This window comes from Lactuca serriola, chromosome 8 (assembly GCF_051521515.1).
Source record: "Lactuca serriola cultivar US96UC23 chromosome 8, Lser_US96UC23_V15, whole genome shotgun sequence".
NCBI lineage: Eukaryota > Viridiplantae > Streptophyta > Magnoliopsida > Asterales > Asteraceae > Lactuca > Lactuca serriola.
Window position 1 is genome coordinate 117,794,382 of NC_136415.1, and position 24,662 is coordinate 117,819,043.

The 24,662-nt window shown below is 32.9% G+C and overlaps 1 protein-coding gene across 1 annotated transcript; it reads left to right on the top strand.

The window, feature by feature from the left end:
• Positions 1-20,295: 20,295 nt before the first annotated feature.
• LOC145065879 (cytochrome P450 704C1-like) lies at positions 20,296-24,518 on the top strand. Its single transcript, XM_079012976.1, has 6 exons — positions 20,296-20,626; positions 21,034-21,249; positions 21,363-21,656; positions 21,875-22,201; positions 22,577-22,780; positions 24,019-24,518. Exons 1-6 carry the CDS (start codon positions 20,321-20,323, stop codon positions 24,214-24,216), a joined length of 1,545 nt encoding a protein of 514 aa, XP_078869102.1. The 5' UTR covers positions 20,296-20,320; the 3' UTR covers positions 24,217-24,518.
• Positions 24,519-24,662: the final 144 nt, after the last annotated feature.

The window sequence follows — 24,662 nt, forward strand, 5'->3', positions numbered from 1 at the left end:
GTCTTATCGAAGCATCTCATGTCAGAAATCTAAACTTTGGTAAGGAAGTCAATAAGTATTGATTTCTAGAAGTCCATTTGATTTCTGGGTACCTGTCAAAGCTACTGGGAGCATAAGTGTTATGCTATTAAATAAATAATTGTTATGCTAGTGGGAGCGTAATCATTATGGTAACTGTTGCAAGTTAGCAATGTTAATTATAGAAAGCAAAAGTTTCAATTCGCAAAGTTGCAGGGTTTGAAAAGTTGTTTTGCTATAATTAAGGGAGACGAATTCATACTTCATTTCAACTGTAAAAGCTTAGATTGAAGTATTAATCAAATTTAGTCATGGACATATGTGAATGTTATGTTGAAATGATTCAACATAAGGAAATTCTATATGTGGAAATATTATAGTGAAAGACTGGTAAAGTATCATGTCTTTATGTGAGACATTATGAATCGTATTCCATATGCTTCAGATATAGGATTGATTACATAAGCTATAATATTAATCTGTTCTAATTTTCCAAATGCCTAGGGCATTAAGAGGGAAAAGGGACTAGAACGAGATACGACTAAAATGGTTAAGCAATTGTCGAGGACAATCTGAGGTTTACCAAAGATTGGTTGCTTATGGACAATTGGAAGTATATTCTAAATTTTGGAAGGACAATCTTTACATAATCTGAGAAAAGGTAACTCTTGTTCAGAATTGATAGTCAAAATGGGAATATGGAAAGGTTTCCATAAGTGGAAGTAATTCTTTAAATCTGTGTAAGATTAGAAAACTTAATGCAAGAAGGATGTTCAAAGGAATGTACTTTGAATGTGAGACCTAGTTTCCATGGACATTAGGGTATTGGATTCAACCCACTCTCATTTGAATCACTTCATGGATTTTATCACGAGTGATTGTGAGACGATAATATCTTATATTCTTGAAACCAAGACATGTGAGTTGTAATTTACAAGTCGGTTGCACATTGACATATGTAAATGCACTAGTAACTTGGTGTTATAAAACAGACTGTTGTGTGTGATTTGATGAGTAAGTACAAGAAAGAATATGAGTCAAAGTTTATCCGTTCCTTTTACCATTAGAGGCATAAAAACGATATCGGTGGGCCCCTCGATGATTTAGTGATGACAACCCTAAGTGCTTGGCCAATCCTGTACTGATTTGATTTGTTCAATTAGTCGGTCATCATAAATTGGAAATCGGGAAACAACACATGAACAGAGAGAATGATTATAATCCATATCTCAGTTCATACAATATCTAGAATGGAGGAATATATGATCCCTTATCTAATGGACGTGTAATTTGACTGGGTTAGAGTTCGACAACGGCTTTTAGGAGCTACGATTGCTAGTCGGGGTTTTGGAGTCGTACTTGCAATAATAGTTATTAGACTTATCCAAGTGGGAGATTGTTGGATTAGGTGTCTAAGCCCATAACTATAATTGGTATGTACTTGACCCGAGAGTAGCATGGTCCATTTTGGGTTGCATATCACCAGGAACAATTTGATAGGATGGATAATTGAGTAAGAGGTTACTTATGATTTATTAATATATTATAAGTTATAATATATTAATATGAAATCATATTATTTAATTAGTATTGATCAAGAATTAATCTGGAATTAATTATGTGATCAAAAGAGACTAATTAAATATATGGGGATTGATTTGGTAAATCAATGATTTTTGTAGTGAGGACCAATTGTTTTTTTTAGGATGCGCTAAACCAATATGGTAGTCCATGGAGGTTTAACCCATAGAGCCTAAGTAATATGAAAGTTCATGGGCATTAGGGTTTGCATGAATGTAACCCTAGAATTTGCCACACTATAAAAGGACTCACTTAGCACCCAAAAATCGGCCAATAGAGTTCTTGGAGTTCATAAGAGTCGATTTTGGAGCTAGCAACATCTCTCTCAAGTTCTCCTATGTCCTAGGTGTGTTGTGAACCGTTTGAGGCATCACACTTGGGGTGCTAAGTTCTTAAAAGCCAAATACAACAAGTTCTACAAGCTACATAAAGAGGTAAACTCCTAACTAGTATTTTATGTTGTTTATGTCAATTGTATGCTAGTTGTAGGCTTAATGCTTTGGAAACAATATTGCATGTATAATTAGAGAAAACATAGATCCAAAGCTTTTAGGGTTGTATGTGCACCATAAGATGTTGTAGTATACTAAAACTTAACAAAAGTTTCCAACTTTATGGTGTTGCGTGGCTAGCAAGTGCCCAAAAGCCAAAACTCCAACTTCTTAACCCATTAAGACACCTCAACACTTGCATGGATTGAAAGGAATGTCATAGATCACCTTTTTATCACTCAAACTACCCTAAAACATCCAAAAGGACAACTCATTTGGTCTAGGGTAGATCATACCTAGGGCCAATAAGCATAAACTTCTAAAATAAACAAGATCTAGAGATATGAACATAAGGTTCATAACTTTATACCTCAAAATGAAGCTTGGAGATGAGATGTTTCTGGATCTATGTGGTCTTGATCTTCCAAGTTGGCGATTCTCTCTTCTCTTTGCTTCAAAGACACCACAAACACACACTTGTAAGCTCAAAGAAACACACACGAGAGATTAGGGTTGCAATGGACGAAATGAGGGTTGGAGGCTAGTTAGGGGATTGGCATTGGTGAGTGAATGATGCTCATATAGGGTCCAAACCTTAAAAATTAGGGTTTGAGATTTGGCATGTATGTCCAGCGTACCAATCTGTACGCTCAACATACATGAGCTCCACCCACAATTTACAAAAATGTCACTATGGGCCATTTTGCAACATTTCTCTAACATATGGGCTAAAATGAAATAATCTTCATACTTAGGGTTAAAATTTGGAATTACCTCAACATCAAGATGTTACATAAGCTGACAAGTTTTACAATGGTTCTTCTGATGACTCTGAAGAAGAAGATTAGTTTGAACATCATCAGATAAGGGAAATTATAAGGTCACACCTTATGATCTGATGAGTCAAACACTCATACACGCTATCTGTTAGTGTCATCGTCTATACCATCAACACCAGCATATCAAGCCTATCAATGTCAGTGCTTAGTATAGTTATTCTATGTAATCTTTTATATATTAGGTAATATATATATATATATATATATATATATATATATATATATAGCAGATTCAGTATCCATGTGATAGGGATTGGTTCTTAGAATAGATAAAATACAGTGCCTTCAACCAAGAGATATACTTGTATATATTAGTATATATTGAACATTAGGGTGAAACCTTAAGGTTAAAATGACTTGGTGTCGTAATCGAATAGGTGACAAACCGTCTTCTTGGTGAAGGCAAAACCGTTTTTTGGTGAAAGAACATTTTGGAGAGCTCCTTGTGTTATTTACCTTTTGTTCTTTGTTTTTCTTAGATTAAGTTACTTTCTTTCTTTATACTTGAAGTGTATTGGATCGATACAAACCTTCAGTGTTTCCTAGTTTCTCCAACCGAAAATTGACCTAAAGCTCTTAAAGTCCCCCACCACAAATCCAAAATCAAAGAAAGAGTGATTTGTTGTAATTCCGTGATTAACCCATTTAGTTGCTCTTCAAGTGCACCACCTATAATATATCTCGTCTAATTTCACCTCTATTCACTATCCGTAAACTGATACATCACCTTGCAATCCTACTATGATTCTAACATGAATGATCTATTATATCTTTGTTTTAATGGTTGATCATCCAACCAAATTTCACTCCAAAACCTTGCTTTATTGCCTTTTCCAATATTATACTCTAACATATATATTTTAGGATGATATTTCTATCATGTAAATAGTTTACAGATCCCACGATCTCTGTTGGAACTCCTTGTGTCTTACAATCCTTATTACCGAAACCAACATCTTCACCATATATCACTCTAAATCATTCTTACCCACGACATATCTTGATTGTTCACCAATCTCCATCTCTATTTTTAAAACATGCATGGTTGGACACCTTTAAAATTCCAACACCTAATCTGCCCTTCTCTAATGAAGCCATATGTAACATCATGTTTTAGGTATAAGTACTTTTATGTTTTGGGGGCATTTAAAACTGAAATATAAAGTTTTATGGTGGCCACGATGTGGCGATGATTGCACCATGACGTGACGACACCCGATGGAATGCACATTCATTTAGAGTGCTACAACGTGGTAGCCACCTTCATGCAAAACCCTAATTTATCAAGCCTTAAGCCCTATTTAAAGGATTTGATGGCTAGGGTTTTCACACCCTCAACGTCCATCACCCACCCCTTTCATCCCAAACAAACCCTAGCCCCCTATTGTTGAGTTTTTGAAGCTTTTGTGGTGATTTTGGTTCCTTGAAAGAGAAGAAGGTGTCCATTGAGTGTAGATCCAGCAAGCAATCTCCTCCTCCACATTCTAACACATATTTTGGACCATTATGAGTCTTTAAGTTCCAATCTTTATATGCTACATTTATGGATCTAGGCTTTTATTTCGTTTTCTTCATGTTTGGGTTAGTTTGTAAGGTTGGATTCCATAAAGTTGGCTACTTTATGGATCCTTGAAGTCATATATTCTAGATTTGAAGTTTGATTGAGTTTTGATTCCTTACATGAGGTTTTGACCTTATTTTCACCATTTTGACCTAGTTAGAGTTCAAGGCATGCATTGCACATGTATGTCTATAAAGCATCAATTTTTATGACTCATTGGGTGAGGGAAAACCTCTTGGAAAGTATGGAAATGTAGCTTTAAGGATTAAGAGGTTAATGCATTAAGTTGTTCAGATCAGTTCCCACGACATGGAGTTCTAGCTCCCACGACGTGGCGTTAGGTGGTCTTCATGATTGCTTTGTCGTGAGGCCACCACAATGTGGCAAATGCTTCGCCACGACGTGGAGATTGACTATTGGAATTTTGACCGTTGGTTTTTTGACTAAGTTGACATTTGGTCAACTTGAGGGTTCTTGGACTATATATTGAGGATTAGTCCATGTTTACTGTATAGGTAACTCATAGTACTAGTTCTTGGATCCGTGTACACTGTATTTTTTATCTGCTAGACTGCGAGGTGAGTTTTCTCACTATACTTTGTACTACAATATGTATCTTTGTGTGTAGGATGTTGGTATGTTGTAGTGATATGTTAGATTGGTATATATGTATGATTACCTGTGTTTACTGGTTATTGTTTACTTGTTTGCATATGTTGATATATTGTGGTTGGTTAGGTTGATGCAGTTCTGCTTTGTGATGTTGGCTAAGATACTTGGGCGGTCCATGTATACTGTAGGCCTTGAGAGGTGGTTCAATCAGAGTGTAGGCCTAAGGGAGCGGTCCAGCTATACTATAGCTCATGCGAGGAGGTCTAGTTAGACTGTAGCCTCCTATGTGCATGCATTGTATGTGTATTGTTGTGTGTGATATTTTGAGGAACTCACTAAACTTTGACTTACAGTTATAAATTTAAATGTTTCAGGTACTCTAGAGGATTGGGGGAAATGAAGGCGTGACCGTACACATCATTGCATTATTTTATTTGAGAGATGTTATGTATTTATTTATTTTATTATTATTGTTTTTGAAATAATGGTTTGGGTACTTGATGGTTTCTATCAAAACATCTTTTGAAAATGAAAATTTTGTACTATGGTTTTTGGGACGTTACACCATAACCAGATCCTATTTTATCCAAATCATTTTCTTAGTGTCTTTATCACCATCCTAAAAGAAATTTTCTCATCACCTTTCAAGAAATTTTAAAAAGTGAGGTACTTTAAAATTTGGCATGAAGTAAATGCCGAGACAACCCAAAACCGATTTTAAAAAAGTTAAACGACCTATAATTGAAAGTAACCTAGCCTTTCAAATATAAAGTTTATTGTTAAGTTGATCCACCACCGTATTCCAATTGATTTATAGAACATACTAGACCCAATTCAAAGTCCAAGGTATTTAAAAAGAAGAATGCCCACAACACATCCAACCAGTCCCGCCATCATATCAATCTTACCTCCCTCCATCCCAACCCCATAAAAAATTGATTTGTTTATATTCAACTTTAACCCTAAAGACAAACAAAAGAAATTAAGCACACAAACTATATTATCCTTATTATGTTGCCTCCGTTTTATCACCACGTCAACATCATATGCGTAAAATAAAGTGTGGCAATTTTATGTAAGGTTCGTCGACTAACACATCTCTCAGCAAGTTATCTTCCATGACCTCATTAATATCAATGTGCAATCCTTTCATTACTAATATGAATAAAAAAAAGTGATAAATGATCACCCCGACGAAGGTCCCTATGTAAAGATAACTCAGAATATGGCTACCATTGACAAGATTTGAAGCTATGGCCATCTATAAACACTCTCGACTTCATCCCTCCATTTCACACCAAAACCAAATTGAATCAACACATAATCCAAATATTCCCGACTTACCAAGTGATAGACTTTTTCAAAATCAAAATTGAAAATCAATCGCTTCTTCTATTTCTACCAATGAGTTACCTCACCCAACAACATCGGAGGACCATCCAAAATTTGTCTTCATGAAACAAATGCATATTGTTCGTTGCTACCTAATTTACCTACAACCCCAACTAGTTAGATTGATATTAATTTGGGTAAAATTTTATATTATAGGCTAATTAAAGAAATCGGCCAAAAGTCCTTGACAAACAGTGGGTTTTTGAATTTTAGAATGTGTATAATGAAGATAGAATTACAACCTAGAACCCTTTTCCTAAATAACTCTAACACAAACTCTTTGATGTTACCTTTAAAAACATTCCAATAAGTTTTTTAAAATTGAAAAGAATACTCATCCGGCCCCGATGCTTTGTCACTACCATATGACCAAACCACATTCTGTATCTCATCAAGTGACAAATCACCCTCCACACAATGTCTCCTGATTTTTGACAACTTCACAAACCAAGGATTTAGTATAATCTATAGTTGCAGTTTAAATCCAACAAACTTATCTTCGTTAAAATTCAAACGCATGTTTTTCACTTGATTTGGATTCGAACACCAAGTACCATTATGCATCACACCTTGTACCATCAGCCCCTACGTCATTGTTTGAGCAAACCGTGAAAAAACTTCATATTTTAATCTCCTTCTACATCCCATTGGATATAATCCTTTTGATAAATACCCATTGTTTTTAATCTCTCCATCTCTTATAACTCCTCTAAATATCCCAAAATCTTTCTTCTTTTTCCAAGTTAGAAGCAAAAGAAGCATCAATTTTTTTTACACCTCATTAATTGATACAAACAACTCTTGCACGCGGATCTTATTGAAACCGTTTACATGTCCTAACAATAAGGCTTTGTAAATCCTCTTTGTTTATACATAATATCTATCTGACACCTTTTTGCAACATTCCTACCTCTATTACTTATGTTCTTGTATATGTTGATGACATCATTAGCATTGGGAGTTCATCATCCATAGTAGCTACCTTAATTCAGTGACTTAATGTCTATTTCGCTATCAATGGTCTTTGACGTCCAAGTTTCATGGCATTGATGCTTCATTTTCTAATACTACCTTACATTTCACCTAATATAAATATCTATTAGATTTGTTACATCGTATGGGTATGGACAAGGTCAGTCCATTGATTTTGAATCCCATAAGATGAGTAAAAATGAGCCCTTAAATTCATATTAGCAACTAATTAGAGACAGATTAACTTCAGATTAACAAATGATAGCGACAAATTAACAATATATTAAAATTCTAGGCTCCTTCATGATACGGCCCTATGTGGCCTAGGGGTGTCGAACGGGTAAAATTTTCGGGTTTCGGGTAGAACGGGTATTTCCTTAAGAAAATAATACCCGATATCAGACCTATATTGTAATTCGGGTTTTCGGGTTTCGGGTATTCGGGTTTGAGGTCGGGTCGGGTAATTATCGGGTATACCCGAAAATTTCTTAAATGACACTTATTGATAATTTTTTTCTTTATTTTTTTTATTTTTTACATGTTGGTTGGTTTAATAAAAAATCAGGTAGGAAAATACTTCATACAATTAACAAGTACATATATGATAACAATACAAATCATTATAATATGTTATGTACTTTTTTAATTCTATTCCGTGCGATAGTGAGAAACTGAGAATTGTGATGACGGTTCAGGACTTCAGCTTTAGCGTCGTATTCCCTTTGCAAGTTTGTGTCAACTGTCGAGGTGTCGTTCATAAGAAGGAAATGAAGGATTTTGTTTTATTTGAAGTGTGCGTACGTGACTACATTGTATATTTGGTATTATTTAAAAAACGAATTCGGGTATTCAGGTATACCCGAAAATAAATATTCATACCTAAAACCCGACCTATATTATTATCGGGTTAACCTATTACCCGAATGTTCATACCCGTTACCCGTTCTACCCGAATTTGGAACGGGTCGGGTGGGTAGAACGGATTTTGGGTTTTTTCGACAGGGCTAATGTGGCCACACACCCATCACCTCTTTAGGTTCGGTCCTAGGTATGGATCGTTACAAACCCATATCCTCTCTTTTGGATAAAAAAATATTCCGTTTTAGTAGGATTCCTATGCTGATATCCTTGTATATCGAAGTATCGTTAATGCACTTCAATATCTTGTAACCACTCGTTTATAAATTGCTTAGATGTTTAGTAAAGTGTATTAGTTTCTTCATATAGTTGTTGATTAATCTTGGGTTGCAGTAAAAATGATCATTTGTTATCTTCATGGCACATTATATCATGCTCTTATTATCTAACATACTTCATCCTTTGACATTCATGCTTATTCTAATGTTAATTGGTAGGTTGTCCTGACGATTTTAATAGGGAAGGTTTTGAGGAAGTGATTAATAAACTTGTAATGATTTTCAAGATGTTAGCACATGGGCTGGGGTACGGCTTAAAAATAAGCTAAAGTTCATAAGGGATAAATAAAAAATGTGGATTAAAGTTTTGTAATAGACACATCATAACTTATCTTGAAACGTTTGGAAGATTTGATACAAGCCGCCTCATTAAATATCGGGTCCCATTATGTATTGAACACTTGTTCTTCCTCGGCGGTTTAGATGAAGAAAGAAAAACATATCAAAGAAATAGTAAGATGAAGATAGTTGAGAAATTAATTTTTGTTATGCCTTCTAACATGAATGTAATTGCCTGTTCTTGTTTTTCCAATGGTATATGTAGCTTCTGTCCTCTCTTTTTGGTGTTCAACTCTTTGTAATTTGCAGCACGTGTTGATTTATTTTTTATCTAATAATTTTATCGTTCAGAATAAAAGTTGAGAAGTTAATATGTCATAAAAACTTTCAACCGTCTTTCAATATTTAACTTTACTATTTTCTTTTTTAACTAAAACTTCATGTAAAAATAAATTATTCTCATTTACTACCACATATCATACGTCTATATCCATTGTCATACATATGTTTATTATATATAAACTAATTTACAAAAATAACAATTAAGAATTTAAAGCCTTGTATGTATTTAAAGAAAAACATCATATATTATCAAATTAAAAAATGACATTTCTTTTTTTAGAGTGTTTGACAAAAGTAGCTGTCAGCTTGTAGTTGCTACCTGTTGCGGGTAGTTGATAGCTAGAAACTGTAGTTTTTACTCTTTCCGTCTCAAAATTATTGTCCACAGACAAAAACACACAAATTAATGAAACATTAGTTACCTCTAACTTTATTAAATGATTAGTTTATAACACGTGGGAACCACAACTACAAAAACAATTAAATTTTTATAATAAGACTCATAATTACTAATCAAATTATTTTCAATAAATTATTAATTAAATATGATTTTGTAGGGTCATCTTTAATAAATGAATGTTTTTTTTTGTCACTTGTCACTCTCTCAAAGCTTTTGTCACGTGTTATTATATGGGATTTTATAATTATTTAAATTACACATGTCATTATGTGGTATCTTTATTTTTTTATTAATCAATAATCAATTCCACTAATTACTAGGTCTACTATTATATATCTAAAGTATTCATTGTATTTAAATGTGTATTAATTTACAAATATATTTGAATTCAAATGGATGCTCTAACGATACAATTAATTAATGTCATGTATTTGATGATATATTTGAATTCAAAACATACTTTTAATTTTTTATACTTTTAATTTCAATTGTAACATATTTATTATTTATTCAAATTTTATAAATAAATATGTGTATAATAAATCTATATCTCTACCCTAATAAATGAAAAACAATATCATCTTCAAAGAAATATTTAAAAAGTTTTATTCATAACAACTATTTACAGTATGTCAATAATTTTTTTATTAGTATATATTCAATAACTACTTATTTATCATTTCGTTTGTATTTATTTCGAAAGTTAATTTAAAAAATATTTAATGTTTATACCTTAATTTTCAACATCATTATTTAAAATATGTCAATAGTTTTTTTATTAATGTAGATTGAATTACTTACTTATTCATTATATCATTCATACTTATGTAAAAGTCTTTTTTTTCAAATATTTAATATTTATACATTGATATTAAACTTTTATTTTTAATAAACATATTTAATACATGGGTCTCATACCTAGTTTTCAATATAGAAATACAATTAATTATCAGCACTCATATGAAACTTATTCAAGACGAATTTAAATTTTTCCTAAAAATCAGTGATCAAATAAATGATGGCCTAACTTATTATCATCAATACTTTTTAAAAAATAAAAATAATGAGTAAATAACAAGTGTCATTTTTATAGAGCATTTGAAAAGAAAACCTAAATTATGAGAAAATGACAAGTGACACTAATAACTATTGTTTTAGTAGTAGAGGAAGAAATGATAATTATACCATTTGTTGAATTTAATTCCATCATTTTGTTGCATTTAATTCCATACTAATAATGAGTGATATTTTGGTAAAAATGATATTTAGTTTTAGAAGTACACTATTATTTTGGGAAAAACCAAAAAGAAAACATAAAGTATTAATATGAGACCTGGGAAGTATTTGTTATATAAGTGTTTGACAATAGTAGGTGGAAGCTTTTGAAATATATAACATTATATATAAATGACAATTGTTTAAAAAACTAAATATATAAATATATTTTAAGGCCAATTCTAGAAATTGATCATAAAAGTTCAGTAGCAGTTTTTTAAATGCTACATTAAGTAGTTTTTAGATTTGGAGTATTTTTTTAAACTAAAAACTAAATGCTCGTACAACCAAACAAAACATTTTGTTTAAACTAAAGTGTTTTGTCAAAAAACTAGAAGCTAAAAGCTCACAAACTATCTGTGCCAAACACCCATTTGGTCCAAAAAATGGCATGTTATATAACATAATAAGATAAATTATTGATATTTATTTAATTATGTTTATTTATATTTATTCAGTTAATCTTATACTATAAAACAAAATAAGAATATAAATTTAATTGAAAATGTGAAGTAAGGCTCTTAAAATCGGAATCATACTTAGCATCGTTTTATATTTTGCAAAATCGTGATTGTAAGATTTTACCAAATGGAACACATATTCAAATTTGCTCGCAAGGTCTTTGATGTTCAATATACGTTACAATGTTGATTAAGACGTCGATAGTGGAATTAACTTTAACCACTTAAACATCAACCATAGTTATTATTGTTGCAAACCATAAAAATTAAGAAGAAAACATCTTAATTAGAAAGAGAAACAAGATCATTATGATTATGTAGAAATAATGACATAAGAACACTAAAGAAATATAATGAGTGTGCTTTGCCTACTTCGAGATGAATCGATGAAGTGATGATGCTTTATGAAATCTCTTGCAACTTTCGTTGCTCGATTTCAAGTTGAACAGCGAATTTTTGAGGCTCGATTATACAATAAAACTAACTAGGCGAGATCGGATCGAGTTAAGCTTGTAAGATCAAACTTCTGATCATAAGATCCAAGTATATATCTTACTTCAAATAGTTAATAATGTGACTGAGATCATTTTTTTCTTGTAAGATCCTAAAATCGTAAAAACGTAAGATTAAATTATAGGTCTTGACAACCATGTTGTAGACACAAAAAAATAAATGAATGGTAAACACACATACACACACACACACACACACACACACACATATATATATATATATATATATATATATATATATATATAATTTGTATGTTAAAGAATATATTATTATTTTTTTTGGTAAAATTAATATATTTATGTTAGTATATTATTAAATATTTTGTTAGATAGAAGTAATTATAAGATATTTATAAAAATATATAAATAACTATTGATGTGTATGTGGAGACATAACACTATGATCTATGACTAACTCCAATAGTCATCTAAAAATCACAATTTTGATGTCATTTAGAGTATCTCCAACACACTCACAAACTTCATTTGTTCTTCAATTTCTTCCCCTATTTTCTTCATAAACCTACCTTGTTTATATCTCTATTTTGAGAGATATGAATACTATTCCACCAAACATGGAAGAACATTTTGGGAGATATGAATACTATTCCACCAAATATGGAGGAACACTGTTCATTTATCCTAAAATAGAGTTGAAGTTTCAGTTGTCCTCTCTTTTTTATTCCACCATATTTAGTCCCTCTCTTTTTTATTTCTACATTTTTAGTTTATTTTTATCTACTAATTATAATTTAAATGTAATATTTAATATTTATAATATTTTGTTATATATTAAGTTATATTAATTAGTTATAACTATAAAGTTTGTTTTTTGTGTTTCTATATATTGAAATTTTAAAACATGATGACATATTTTAAAAAAACTTATAATTAAAATATATATTATAAGATCTCGATCTCCCAAGGTTATTAAAATATATTCCATACGATGAAGATGTAGGAAGAGTTTGCCGATAATATTTATTTAAAAGTTGTATTTGTAATATTTATAAAGATACATGTATAATATTTATTTATAAATGTTTTATAAATATAATCTTATTTTGAAACGTCTCAAAAATAAGACCCAAAAAATTCATTTTTAAAAATAATAAAACTAGTATTCCAAAACATTGTCATACAAATCCAGATAAACAAATGTATCAATCATCATGACATATTAGAGTAAACAAGAAAATATGGAACGAGGTGGTGTGTAACCAGCAATCATTCCGAGCTATCCCCTTTGGAATTGGAAGTACTTGAAACATAAACTAAAAATTGTAAGAACAAAGTTTACTGAGTTCCCCAAAAGACCACATACCATACATGATAAACACATAATGGGCCCCGTCCGTCATCGGACCCCGCTCGGTATATAGATCGTGCCCCGGCTAACATACATATAACATATATCAAATAAACGCATATACATACAATAATTACAAAGATACATAGCATACAAAATGGTCATCGGGTCGTCATCGGGCCCCGACTGGTAAGCATACAAATACATAACATATGGAAGAGTGATGCAGACACCTAGCACCCTAACATAGCAAAACTATGGGCCGACGTTGGTGTATTTGACCCGTTAAACACAGTAAGGAAACTCACCTCACACTGTTGAATCATACTGATAAATCTTTGGCTGCTGGTCTGACAAATCCCCGAGCTATTAATATCAAATAACTCCTATTTAACAATTGGATTCCAATCTATAACTATCAATCCATACTTAGGGTAAAAATACCCTTTTACCCCTTACCTAGTTTGGTCCAAGACGAAGGCCCCAACCTACAATCTAAAAGGCCCAAAAACTAACTAACCATCCAAGGCCTAAACATGGCCCAATTTTCCAAATTGGGACCAAACCCTTACATGGGCCTTACCCCAACGCCTACCAATTTTTCCTAGTCCAAACACTTGCATTCAGATGGCCTAACAAGGCCCCAAGCATCTAAGCCCAATAAAATGGCCCAAACTCAAAGCCCAAGATGCGAATCACATCTGACTGAATATGCAGGACGTACTCAGCTGTACGCTAAGCGTACATGCTAAATGGCTTGTACGCGGCACGTACAGACTTGCACGCCCATCGTACTCACCCATTCAACCAAAACTCACTTTTAACCCTTAATCCATTAAGACATTACTCCAAAACGTAGATCTGACTTCCTTGAGTTGGATTATCATGTAAAGTTGCTAACTTTACATTCATGCATCACTAAATAAAGCTCTTAAGCTTAAAAAGGACTTAATGGGTGACTTATTGCATGCATGAGACCCAATACCCCATATAGTTGGCACCTTTATGCTCAAGGAACTCCTTATAAGGTCAGATCTAAAAGAATAAGTCCTTCAAACATCTTAACTCATCCAACAACTGAAAAAGGGACCAAAAGCATAACAAATCAAGCCATAAAGAGATCTAAGAATTTACAAGCCAAGGTATGAAACTGATACCTCCAAAGTCTTGCAAAAGGGGTGATGGTTCTGGATCTATAGACTCCTCACCAAGTAAAACACCTTCAATCTTCTTTACTTCCTTCACAAAGGGAAAAATAACCACCAAAATCTTCTCAAGAGTTCAAGAACACCACAAAGAAGGCTTAAGGACCAATTTAGGGTTTTAGGAGGTATGTGGGCTAGTAAAGAGGCCAACCTTAGGGACTTAAGGTCTTTTAATAGGGTGCAACATCCTAAAATTAGGGTTTCATATCCTCCTCGTATGCTAAGTGTAACCCTTGTATGCCCAGTGTACGAGGCCTCGCAATCCCCTCCGCATCTGCTTAGTACGCTAAGCGTACCATGTGTTATGTCCCGCGTACTACTCTAAGGGCTAAAATGTAACACTTAAATAATAGAGGGAAATAATAAAACATACCAAGATCCAAGAGTTACAATTTTCCCCACTTGAATTAGACTTCATCCTCGAAGTCCGTTGCCCCGAAAAACTCCGAATAATGCTCTCTCATCTCATCTTCAGGCTCCCAAGTCCACTTCGAACCATTTTGGCGCTGCAATTGCACCTTCACCAACTCGACAACATTGTTCCTCAAGGTTTTCGTCTTCCAATCTAGAATCGTCACTGGTCTCTCAATATAATTCAAGCGGCCGTCCACCTGAATATCCTCCAATGGTACCACTGCGAAATCATCCATTAAGCATTTCCTCAGCTGAGAGACAAGAAACGTGTTATGAATCTGACTAAGCTTATATGGAAGATCCAAACGATAAGCAACCCAACCCACCCGAGCCAAAACCTTGAACGGACCAATCTACATGGGGCCCAACTTGCCCCGCTTCCTGAACCAGATGACACCTTTCCAAGGTGACACCTTCAGGACAACCATATCTCCCACCTGGAACTCTAAATTTGATCGGAGCCTGTCGTCATAACTCTTCTTCCAACTCTGAGCTATCTCGATCCTGCTCCTAACCTACTGAATCAACTCAGTGATCTTGATTACCACTTCGGTACTCCTCATAACCCGCTGACTGACCTCGCCCCAACAAATCGGGGTCCTACACTTCCTCCTATAGAACATCTCTAAAGGAAGTCGATAAATGTTGGCGTGATCTACGAAAATTCTGCTAACGGAAGATACGTATCTTAACTCCCATAGAAATCCAGAACACATGCTCGCAGCATATCCTTAAGGGTCTGAATAGTCTATTCACTCTAACCATCAGACTGCGGATGGAAGTTGTGCTGAAATGGAGATGAGTGCCCAACTCTTCATGGAACCTCTTCCAGAACTTGGATGTAAACCGAATATCTCTGTTAGAAACCACTGATACCGGCACCCCTTGACATGCCACAACCTCCCTGATATAAATCCATTACAAACAAACTTACATTTAGTGGCATAAGTTTTTAGTGGCATATTTTAATTTGTGCCACTGTACTATGGTTTTAATGACACGAAAAAAAGTGCCACTATATCTTGTGAAAACTTTAATTTTCATTTGCGCTCCTAATTCCCGCCGGGAAAAAAGATCTTCGCCCCTCAAAATTTTAGATTTTAATTTCTCTGTAGCTTCGCAATCCCTACCAAAATACACTAGAACATCGTACAGTCATCTCTAAACCTCCATGGCCTCTCTTTATCTCTCTCAAGTCTCACCGGCAACTGATGACTACTTTACCTTGCTAATTGAAGACCGATTACGACTCAACTCACTCATCGGAGATCGAAGTCTATCGGCGCTAACCATTCTCCTTTTGTTCCTTTTGCGAACCTAGGGTTTTTGAAAATTAGATTCAGACCTTAGAGTTCCACCGGTAAGATATTCGAATCCTACTCCTTTCCATATATCTTTTTTTTGCTTATATGATTCCTTTTGTTGGCTTAAACATTCATTAAACACTATCTTTGATTTACTAGTAGCAACGTATAGCCAAGCAAAGAAGTCTTTCTTATTTACCTAAATCTTTCAATTAATAAATATCATATTCGATTTATGTGTTTATTTAGTAGATTTTTTGTTTATTTTTGGTTGACGATTTTTCACATAAACGAATAGATGAGAGTTGAGCCATAGTTTGGAGAGGACAAGAGAGAAGATCCTTATGGGGAAACAGATGATATTGAAGATCGTGACAACAAGGATGACGAATAAGGTGGTATAAAATTATTAATTTCGGTAATTTTGAATATCTATACGAGTAACCAACATTAGGAATGCTATTGTTTTCTCAATTATATGTATTCTTTTAATCACTTTAGTTTTTTTGACGAACACCAAGTGCTTGATGAAATTCCTCAATATGATACATTTCCAGAAGCCATTTATTATTATATGCATTTATTAGTAGGTATGTTGCTTTATGCTTTAGTTAAATCAAATATGATTTTGGCATTTTCCCTATTAACCATTAATGTGTTGGCGCAGCTACGTAATGGAGTAGCTTGTGAGTATGGAATAAAAGATGATGGTCACGCTTATTTTCACAGAAAAGAGAAGTGATGATCTTTATTGTTTATTATTATGATCATATGGAGAAGAAGAATATATTTAAAAGTATGTTGTTAGTTTTTTAAAATGAAGAATGAAAGTTTCACTACATGGCGTCTGTTGTCTTAGTTTATGTGAGTGGATTCTCTATTTTAGCATTTTGATTAATTTGTTCACACTCTTAGTATTCATATTATTATATTAAAATATTGATGCATATTTCTTGGTTCTTTTTGCAATTGCAGGTCATAAAGCTTTAAAGTCTATAAACCAAGTATTTATAAACAATTATAGAGATGAAGCAAAAAGTTTCCTCAAGAAACATTCTATGTTTGCAACTGGTTTATTTTACATATTCAAGGTACTTAATTACTAGAAACGAGTGTATTTTCAAACACAAAACTAATAACTCATGTCTTATCATTTAATAAATTTTACCAGTGACAACATTTATTTTTTAATTCAATAATGATGGTAACTTCTATGATATTTTAACTCTCTATTTCATTCATAATGATATTCACATCAACTTTTGTAGGAGGTGATTTCTATATGGACAATATTTTGTAATTTTTGAATGATAAGTTCACATCCATCACTTTTGACATTTAAAGTTCAGGTTATATATTTATTGTGCTCTTTTTAACATTTTTGAATCTTAGATGATGTGTGTTTTGAAAGTGATAATTTGAGTTTTTCTTATTCTGTTATGCAAATCCCTCCCCCCCCCCCTCCCAAAAAAAATACCAAATAATGTGAGTTTTTCTCATCTTGTGCTTTACTTAAATTAATTTTGGTCTATGTTCGTTGCTTAATATATTTGGTTGGTTGTAGGAAACTATATAAGGCGCTGCAAGGGGCTTTGGACTGTCTACCACAAAAATTCACACAATTGAAGACAACATCCATGGATGATGAGTATCATGCATATTTAATCATCGCTTAGTTAGTTAGAAAGTATTTAGTTTGATGGTTTTATGTTTTGAGTGTTACTAGCATAATATTTAGACATATTAAACTTTTTGGAAGATATTGTGTTTTTCATTAATTATTTTAATTGTCTTTTTATTATTTTATATTTTATTTAAATTAACAAAAAAAATCTTATCTAACATTTCAGTATAGATTTTATGAGAAAAAAATGCCCACCTAAAAGCATAAAATCCATTTTATTTGCCCAATATATAGTGACATAAAAAAATGCCACTAAAAATAAAAAATGCTATAGTGACATGCCACTAAAAACCAAAATGCTGCAGCGACACATCCGAAAAGTGCCACTAAAGGCTTTTAGTGATAGCGTTTCTAGTGGCATTTTATTTTTTGTGCCGCTGATTGCAAAAAGGGTCTTTAGTGGCACTTTTTTTTGGTTTTAGCGACACTTTTTTTGTGCCACTAAATGTAATTTTATTTGTAGTGATCTTGGCCAGCTTCTTTGCAGAAATACTCTCCAGAATCATGATGAAATGCGCACTCTTGATCAAACGATCCACGATGCCTAAATCGAATCAACTCTACGTGCAGTCCTGGGTAGCTTCGTAATAAAATCCCTGGTAATATTTTCACATTTTCAAACGGGAATCTCTAACGGTTGCATCTTGCCGTGAGGTCGTTGGTGCTCGGCCTTGACTTTCCTTCAAGTCAAACACCGCTCCACATAGCAATACAAATCCCGCTTCATACAGGACTACTAAAAATGAAGTAAAAAAAATGAAGTAAGGTTGGTAATGAAACACTATATATCCATTTTTACTTCATTTATAAGGAAAAAAATAAAGATAAATTGGAGATGATCTTAGTGTGTTGGATAACTTTAGATTTCAAATATAGATACAACAACCAGTTAAAAAACAAAATTTCATATGTTTAGTTGGAAAGCAATCATCATTTTAGTGTTAAAAATGCACGATTTATAATTTTATGTTCGATAGTTAATACCGGTCTAAGCCTTTAGTGTTTGATGGTTGGAGTTGGTCGAAGACCACATACCTCGTCCCGATTTGGCAAATCCTAAGTGAAGTAGCCAACGTGTTTCGTCTTACGATTTGATAACCCATGTATGGCGCGAGTTTTTGACCAAAATGGTGTATCCTATAAAAATATTTATAAAAATGTATATTTTTAAGCATATTTACCAAATTATGGTTAACGTGTAATTTAATAAAAAAGAAATCAATGTCGACGCCCTAACTCCTCAGCACCAACATCGCGATTACTCCAGTCGGCTCCATCTCCGGCTAGATGCCGGACTCTCCGGCCACACCAGTGCGCCTACATCACAATTCCTTCGCAACTCTCACATTCGGCTGCACCGGAAGACTCTCCATCGACCGCTCATTTCCGGCGCTTCCTCCATGCCGTCGACCGCTAACCTCCAGCGATCCCGCTGGTCTCCACCGGTCTACCTTCGATGTTCCATCACACAGGTAAGGGTTTGGAATATATTGCGGGTTTGAAATGGGTCCCTTTGATGGTTTGGAAGATGATAAAATGATGGAGGATCAGGTACGTTTATGATCTTCAGTTGAATTATGGCAATTGATTTTGTAGTTGAACTATGTTCTTTGCTCAAATGTTTCATATATATGATCAATAGTTAGATTTTATTAAATTTGCCTCGTATTCTTGATGTTAACGCGCGACAATATTATACTAATTGTTTTCAAAGTCCATGAAAATTACAACGATTGATTGGACACATAGCATTCAGTATTGTAATGACAAAATATGATGTTCTATTGAATAGTTTGTTTCATTGACGTGAGTTATTCTTGTTTGCGCTTATGTTCTAATCTCAATTGCAGGTAGTCTCGTTGGATTTAAAATTCAGTTGCATTGAAGGGGTTTAAGGTTTCAATGTTGTCTCCCATGTGTTTGCTTTCTTCTACCGGTGCCTTCAAAGGACATGAGTTTTATTGGCCTTCTGAAGGGATATAGCTATCTTTCTTATCCTGTCTTGTTTCATCCCTGTTGGCATTATCTTTATTATCAATTCATGTGTAGTTGTTTCCTTATTTTCATGTTGTAATCTGTATTCTGTCATTTTCTCTTAATAAAAGTTCTTAGTGCTAAAAAAAATTATTTGGATTCAAAAAGTTGTTAGTGATGATGAAATAAAACATATTAAAAGGTAAAAATGTTGTTTGTAAATTTATAAAAATTAACAGCAAAAAGTTAAAAAAAAAAAAAAAGTTTTAAAAAATATAAATTTTTGAAAACTACACCTATGTGGTAAATATTTTTAAAACTACACCTATTTAATAAATAAAATTTTAAAAAACACTTGTTTGGTCAAAGAGCCTTCATTAGTTCGAGCCTTGGAGTTAATACAAATTATTTGAGCTGGGGTGCAATACGTAGGTGCTTATTATTGCCTATATATAGAGCACACGCAAACACCTTATGGATCATCCCTCTCATTTTTCAAATGGCCTCTTACATGAATCTTCTCTCAGATCCAATCATCATAACAACAGTGACACCTCTATTTTTACTCCTTGTTTTCCTATATGTCTACAAGCAACAACAAACAAATGGGAGGAAGTATTATCCGGTTGGGGGGAATGTGTTTGGCATACTCATTAACTTCAACACGATGCATGATTACATGGCTCATCGAGCAGAAAAATACAAAACTTACAGAATGCTTAGCCCTTTGCATCGTGAAATTTTTACAATTGATCCCACAAATGTGGAATATATTCTCAAAACGAATTTCAAAAATTATGGAAAGGTATGTGTCACTAGCTAATTCGAAATTATATGTTGTTTCACTTTAATATTAATTAATGATTCATAGTGTTTAATTGTTGCCAAGCTTACTGTACTCCTTTTTAGTACTTGGTAAGTGATAGTTTTATAAGTGGGTGGAGGGATGACACATGAGCGAATGATGCAGTTTTCTTATTTTTTTTTTATACTATTTATATATCTACCGTTTAAATAGATATTGCCATGAACTATATATATATATATATATATATATATATATATATATATATATATATATATATATATATATATATATATATATATATATATATATATATATATATATATATATATATATAAGGTTCCACTTGTTTAGTTTCGCTTACACACTGAAATAATGTTGAAAATATATATGCTATATATCTATAGGGAACATATACCCGCGACATTCTAAAGGAGCTACTTGGTGATGGAATATTCACAGTCGATGGGGACAAATGGCGAGAACAAAGGAAGGTTTCTAGTCATGAGTTCTCTACGACAGTCTTAAGAGATTTTAGTAGTGTAATTTTCAGAAACAATACAATAAAACTGGGGAACATATTGTCAGAAGCAGCAAACAACATGCAAATAGTCGATATAAACGTAAGTTACTCCTTTGCGCGCTATTATTTGATATGATTAACCCTAAAGAAACTCATTGATTATTGCCATTCGATAGATATCACAATATTCATGATACACGTGTATATATACAGGATTTATTCTTGAAGACAACCATGGATTCAATATTCAATGTTGGTTTTGGGATTGATCTTGATAACATGAGTGGTTCTAGTGAAGAAGGTGTCAGATTCAGTCGTGCATTTGACGATGCGAACACCTTAACATATCGAAGATTTGTTGACGTATTTTGGAAGATAAAGAAATATCTGAATATTGGCTCCGAAGCGGAGTTGAAGAAAAATATACAAATCATTGATGAGTTCGTTTACAAGTTGATCCAGATCAAGACCGAAGAAATGCATAAGACAAAGAATGAGCATTCAGTCGTAAGCTTATATAATTAGAAGACTGCAAACCAACTTAAATTGATAATTTAATATTATCCGGCAACTATTAAATCACATTTCTTTACATATAAAAAAATATCATATACTGTATGATGATATCGACGTAATCATACAATATCTATGGTAGCTAGCTAGGAACATATTTTGCTCTTCTAATTCACTGTTTTGACCACCTTGTTTTACTAATTAACATGCAGTTCATAAAAAAAGACATCCTATCGAGGTTTCTGCAGATCAAAGATAAAGACCCAAAGTTCATACGAGATATAATACTAAACTTCGTACTTGCTGGTAAAGATCCCATAGGGCTTACTATGTCTTGGTTCATTTACATGCTTTGCAAGCATCCTGATGTTCAAGATAGGGTTGCAAAAGAAATCAAAGAAGCAACGAACGTAAAAGAAGATATAGTCAGAAATGTTGCAGATTTTGCTGCCCATGTGAGTGAACTTGCGCTTGGGAAGATGCAATATCTTCACGCAGCTTTGACAGAAACTATCAGACTCTATCCTGCATTGCCATTGGTATGCAATCTTGTTCATGACTTGTTTAATTTCTGATAAGTTGATCGCTAGTATTTCCTAAGGATGAGCGCATTTCAACATCCATGGTGGTGTTGTGTTAGGGAACACGAACAACAAGCAACACACACACACACACAAATACACATTTAAGGCTAGGTTTGGTACCATTGAGCCAAAGATCAATCCATGTTCCTTCATGTTGTTTGTTGAAGGTTTTAGCTACTAGATGTATAGTACTGTATCTCATCTTAATTGGTAGATAAGGAACATTTAATTACTCTATCAAAACCACATGCATCTTAGTTTGAATTTTTACCTATGATATCCTAATTAACAATATATATAGAGATGACATGATGCATATTATTTATGTAGGACCCAAAGATATGCTTTGCAGATGATGTTCTACCAGATGGTGGTATTGTGAAGAAAGGGGATATGGTATCGTATCTGCCATATGCAATGGGGAGGATGAAATTCGTATGGGGTGACGATGCACTTGAGTTTAAACCAGAAAGGTGGCTTGATGAAAATGGTTGCTTCCATCCAGAGAGCCCCTTCAAATTTACAGCATTTCAGGTTAGTGTATTTCAATTTCACAAGAAAAAGTTACAACTTTGAATATGAAAGGTATACTAATGTAACATCATTGTGCTGGAATTTTCAACTATTTTTGCTAAACATATCCATGATTATCTTTCTTTCTTTTCATATCACATCCACAATACGCTGCTAAAAACATAAATAAATAAAATAAAATAACAAACCAAATCCAAACAGCTAAACCATTTTAAAAAAAAAAAAAAACCATCGGTTTGGTTTTTGGGTTTTAAAAACTAATTTTTTATGTCTCTTTGTTTATATAAAACCCAAAACTTAGAACCGGACATTTAAGATTATTCAAATATATCCTTGTATATATAAATTTGAAAAGTTTATATATAAATTTGAAAAGTTTATACTCCACAAACAAAAAACACACAGATTAAGGAAACATTAATTACTACTAATTTTATACAATAAAAATAATATTTTTGTCTTTTATTTTGCATTTAATGTTTCATTAAATGTTTAGTTGGTTAAATAATAATGAAGGGTGTTTTGGTAAAAATGTTATTTATTTTTAGAAGCATATTATTATTTTGGGACAAACAAAAAAATAAAATATGGACTATAATTTTATGACGAAAAAAATATATACTTAAACATAAACATAAACATAAAAATATTTACTGAAAGTTATAGCTACCGATTCAAACGACTTTTTGTATCTTAAATAGATATATACATCTTAATTAGAATTCTGTAGAAAAAATAATAATTTTTTGAAACCAACTGGCAGGCCCAATAAAGTTTGAAAGACTCCATGTATTAAAACTTTTATCACTTTGACAAAAAAAATACTAATTGGGGGGAATCGAACCAGTGTTTATTAATTTTTGGGTGCCAATATGAAGCGAAATTAATTTTTGGGTCCCAAACCATTATTAGGCCCGAGGCCATGGTGCAACTTGACCCCTATTGGGCCAGATTTTCTGACATACATAATTTGTTAATTAATCGAGACATGTTAAATTTCCAAGTTATCATCCCACATACGAACATGTTATGTGATGCATAAATTTATTTATTTATTTTGTAGATGTGAACATCTCATGTAATGTATTCATGTTTTTTTTTTCTTAAATGTGTAATTAGTTTAAATAGAAAACACTATTAGTTAGTTAAACTATTTTTTTTATCATTAATCATCGGAATATATTCGGGTAAATTTCTACAATAAAACTAACCCTTGTATTTTTCTTGTTCATCCATAGGCTGGGTTGAGGTCATGTTTGGGTCAAGATTTCGCATATAGGCAAATGAAGATATTCTCATCTATCTTATTAGGTTGTTTCGTATTCAAGTTGAGTGATGACAACAATATTTCAAGATACAGAACCTCGATTAATCTTCACGTCGATGGTCCATTGAAAATCCGTGTTTTCAACAGATTTGATTTACTCAATCCATAAAGTTAAGATGCAAGTTTGTGTATGACAAATGCTCAATAAAACATGACATATGACCAGATTGCGTACGACCATAGTATATGGAAACGTAGTGGTGTTTGTTGTGTAAAATCGTAATTGCATTTGTTAAATAAAATATAAGGGTGTTTAGTATAGAAAAATGAAGCTACTTTAGGTGTCGTATTAGGCAGTGAAAAATAGGCACAATGTAGCATTTTACCTGGTCATTTCTTGTGTAATATCATATTAGGCCTAATGTAAGGGTTTTATCATTATATGCATCATGGTTTATTGTTTTTGAAGTATTTCATATATTTTCTAGAGGCAAACACTTGGAATGTGCAATACCTTTTATACTAATTACAACATGTTTTACATCAAGTGAAACACTTAAAAAGTTTATTCGTAATCTATGGCAACACTTTCATCTATCAAGTGCTACACGCTCT

Excerpts from the sequence above, each read along its gene's own strand:
- LOC145065879 (XM_079012976.1), top strand. The coding sequence starts at position 20,321 with ATGGCCTCTTACATGAATCTTCTCTCAGATCCAATCATCATAACAACA. Across the intron at positions 21,657-21,874 it reads CAAAGAATGAGCATTCAGTC|TTCATAAAAAAAGACATCCT; the intron begins GTAAGCTTATAT and ends ATTAACATGCAG. Across the intron at positions 22,202-22,576 it reads TCTATCCTGCATTGCCATTG|GACCCAAAGATATGCTTTGC; the intron begins GTATGCAATCTT and ends TTATTTATGTAG.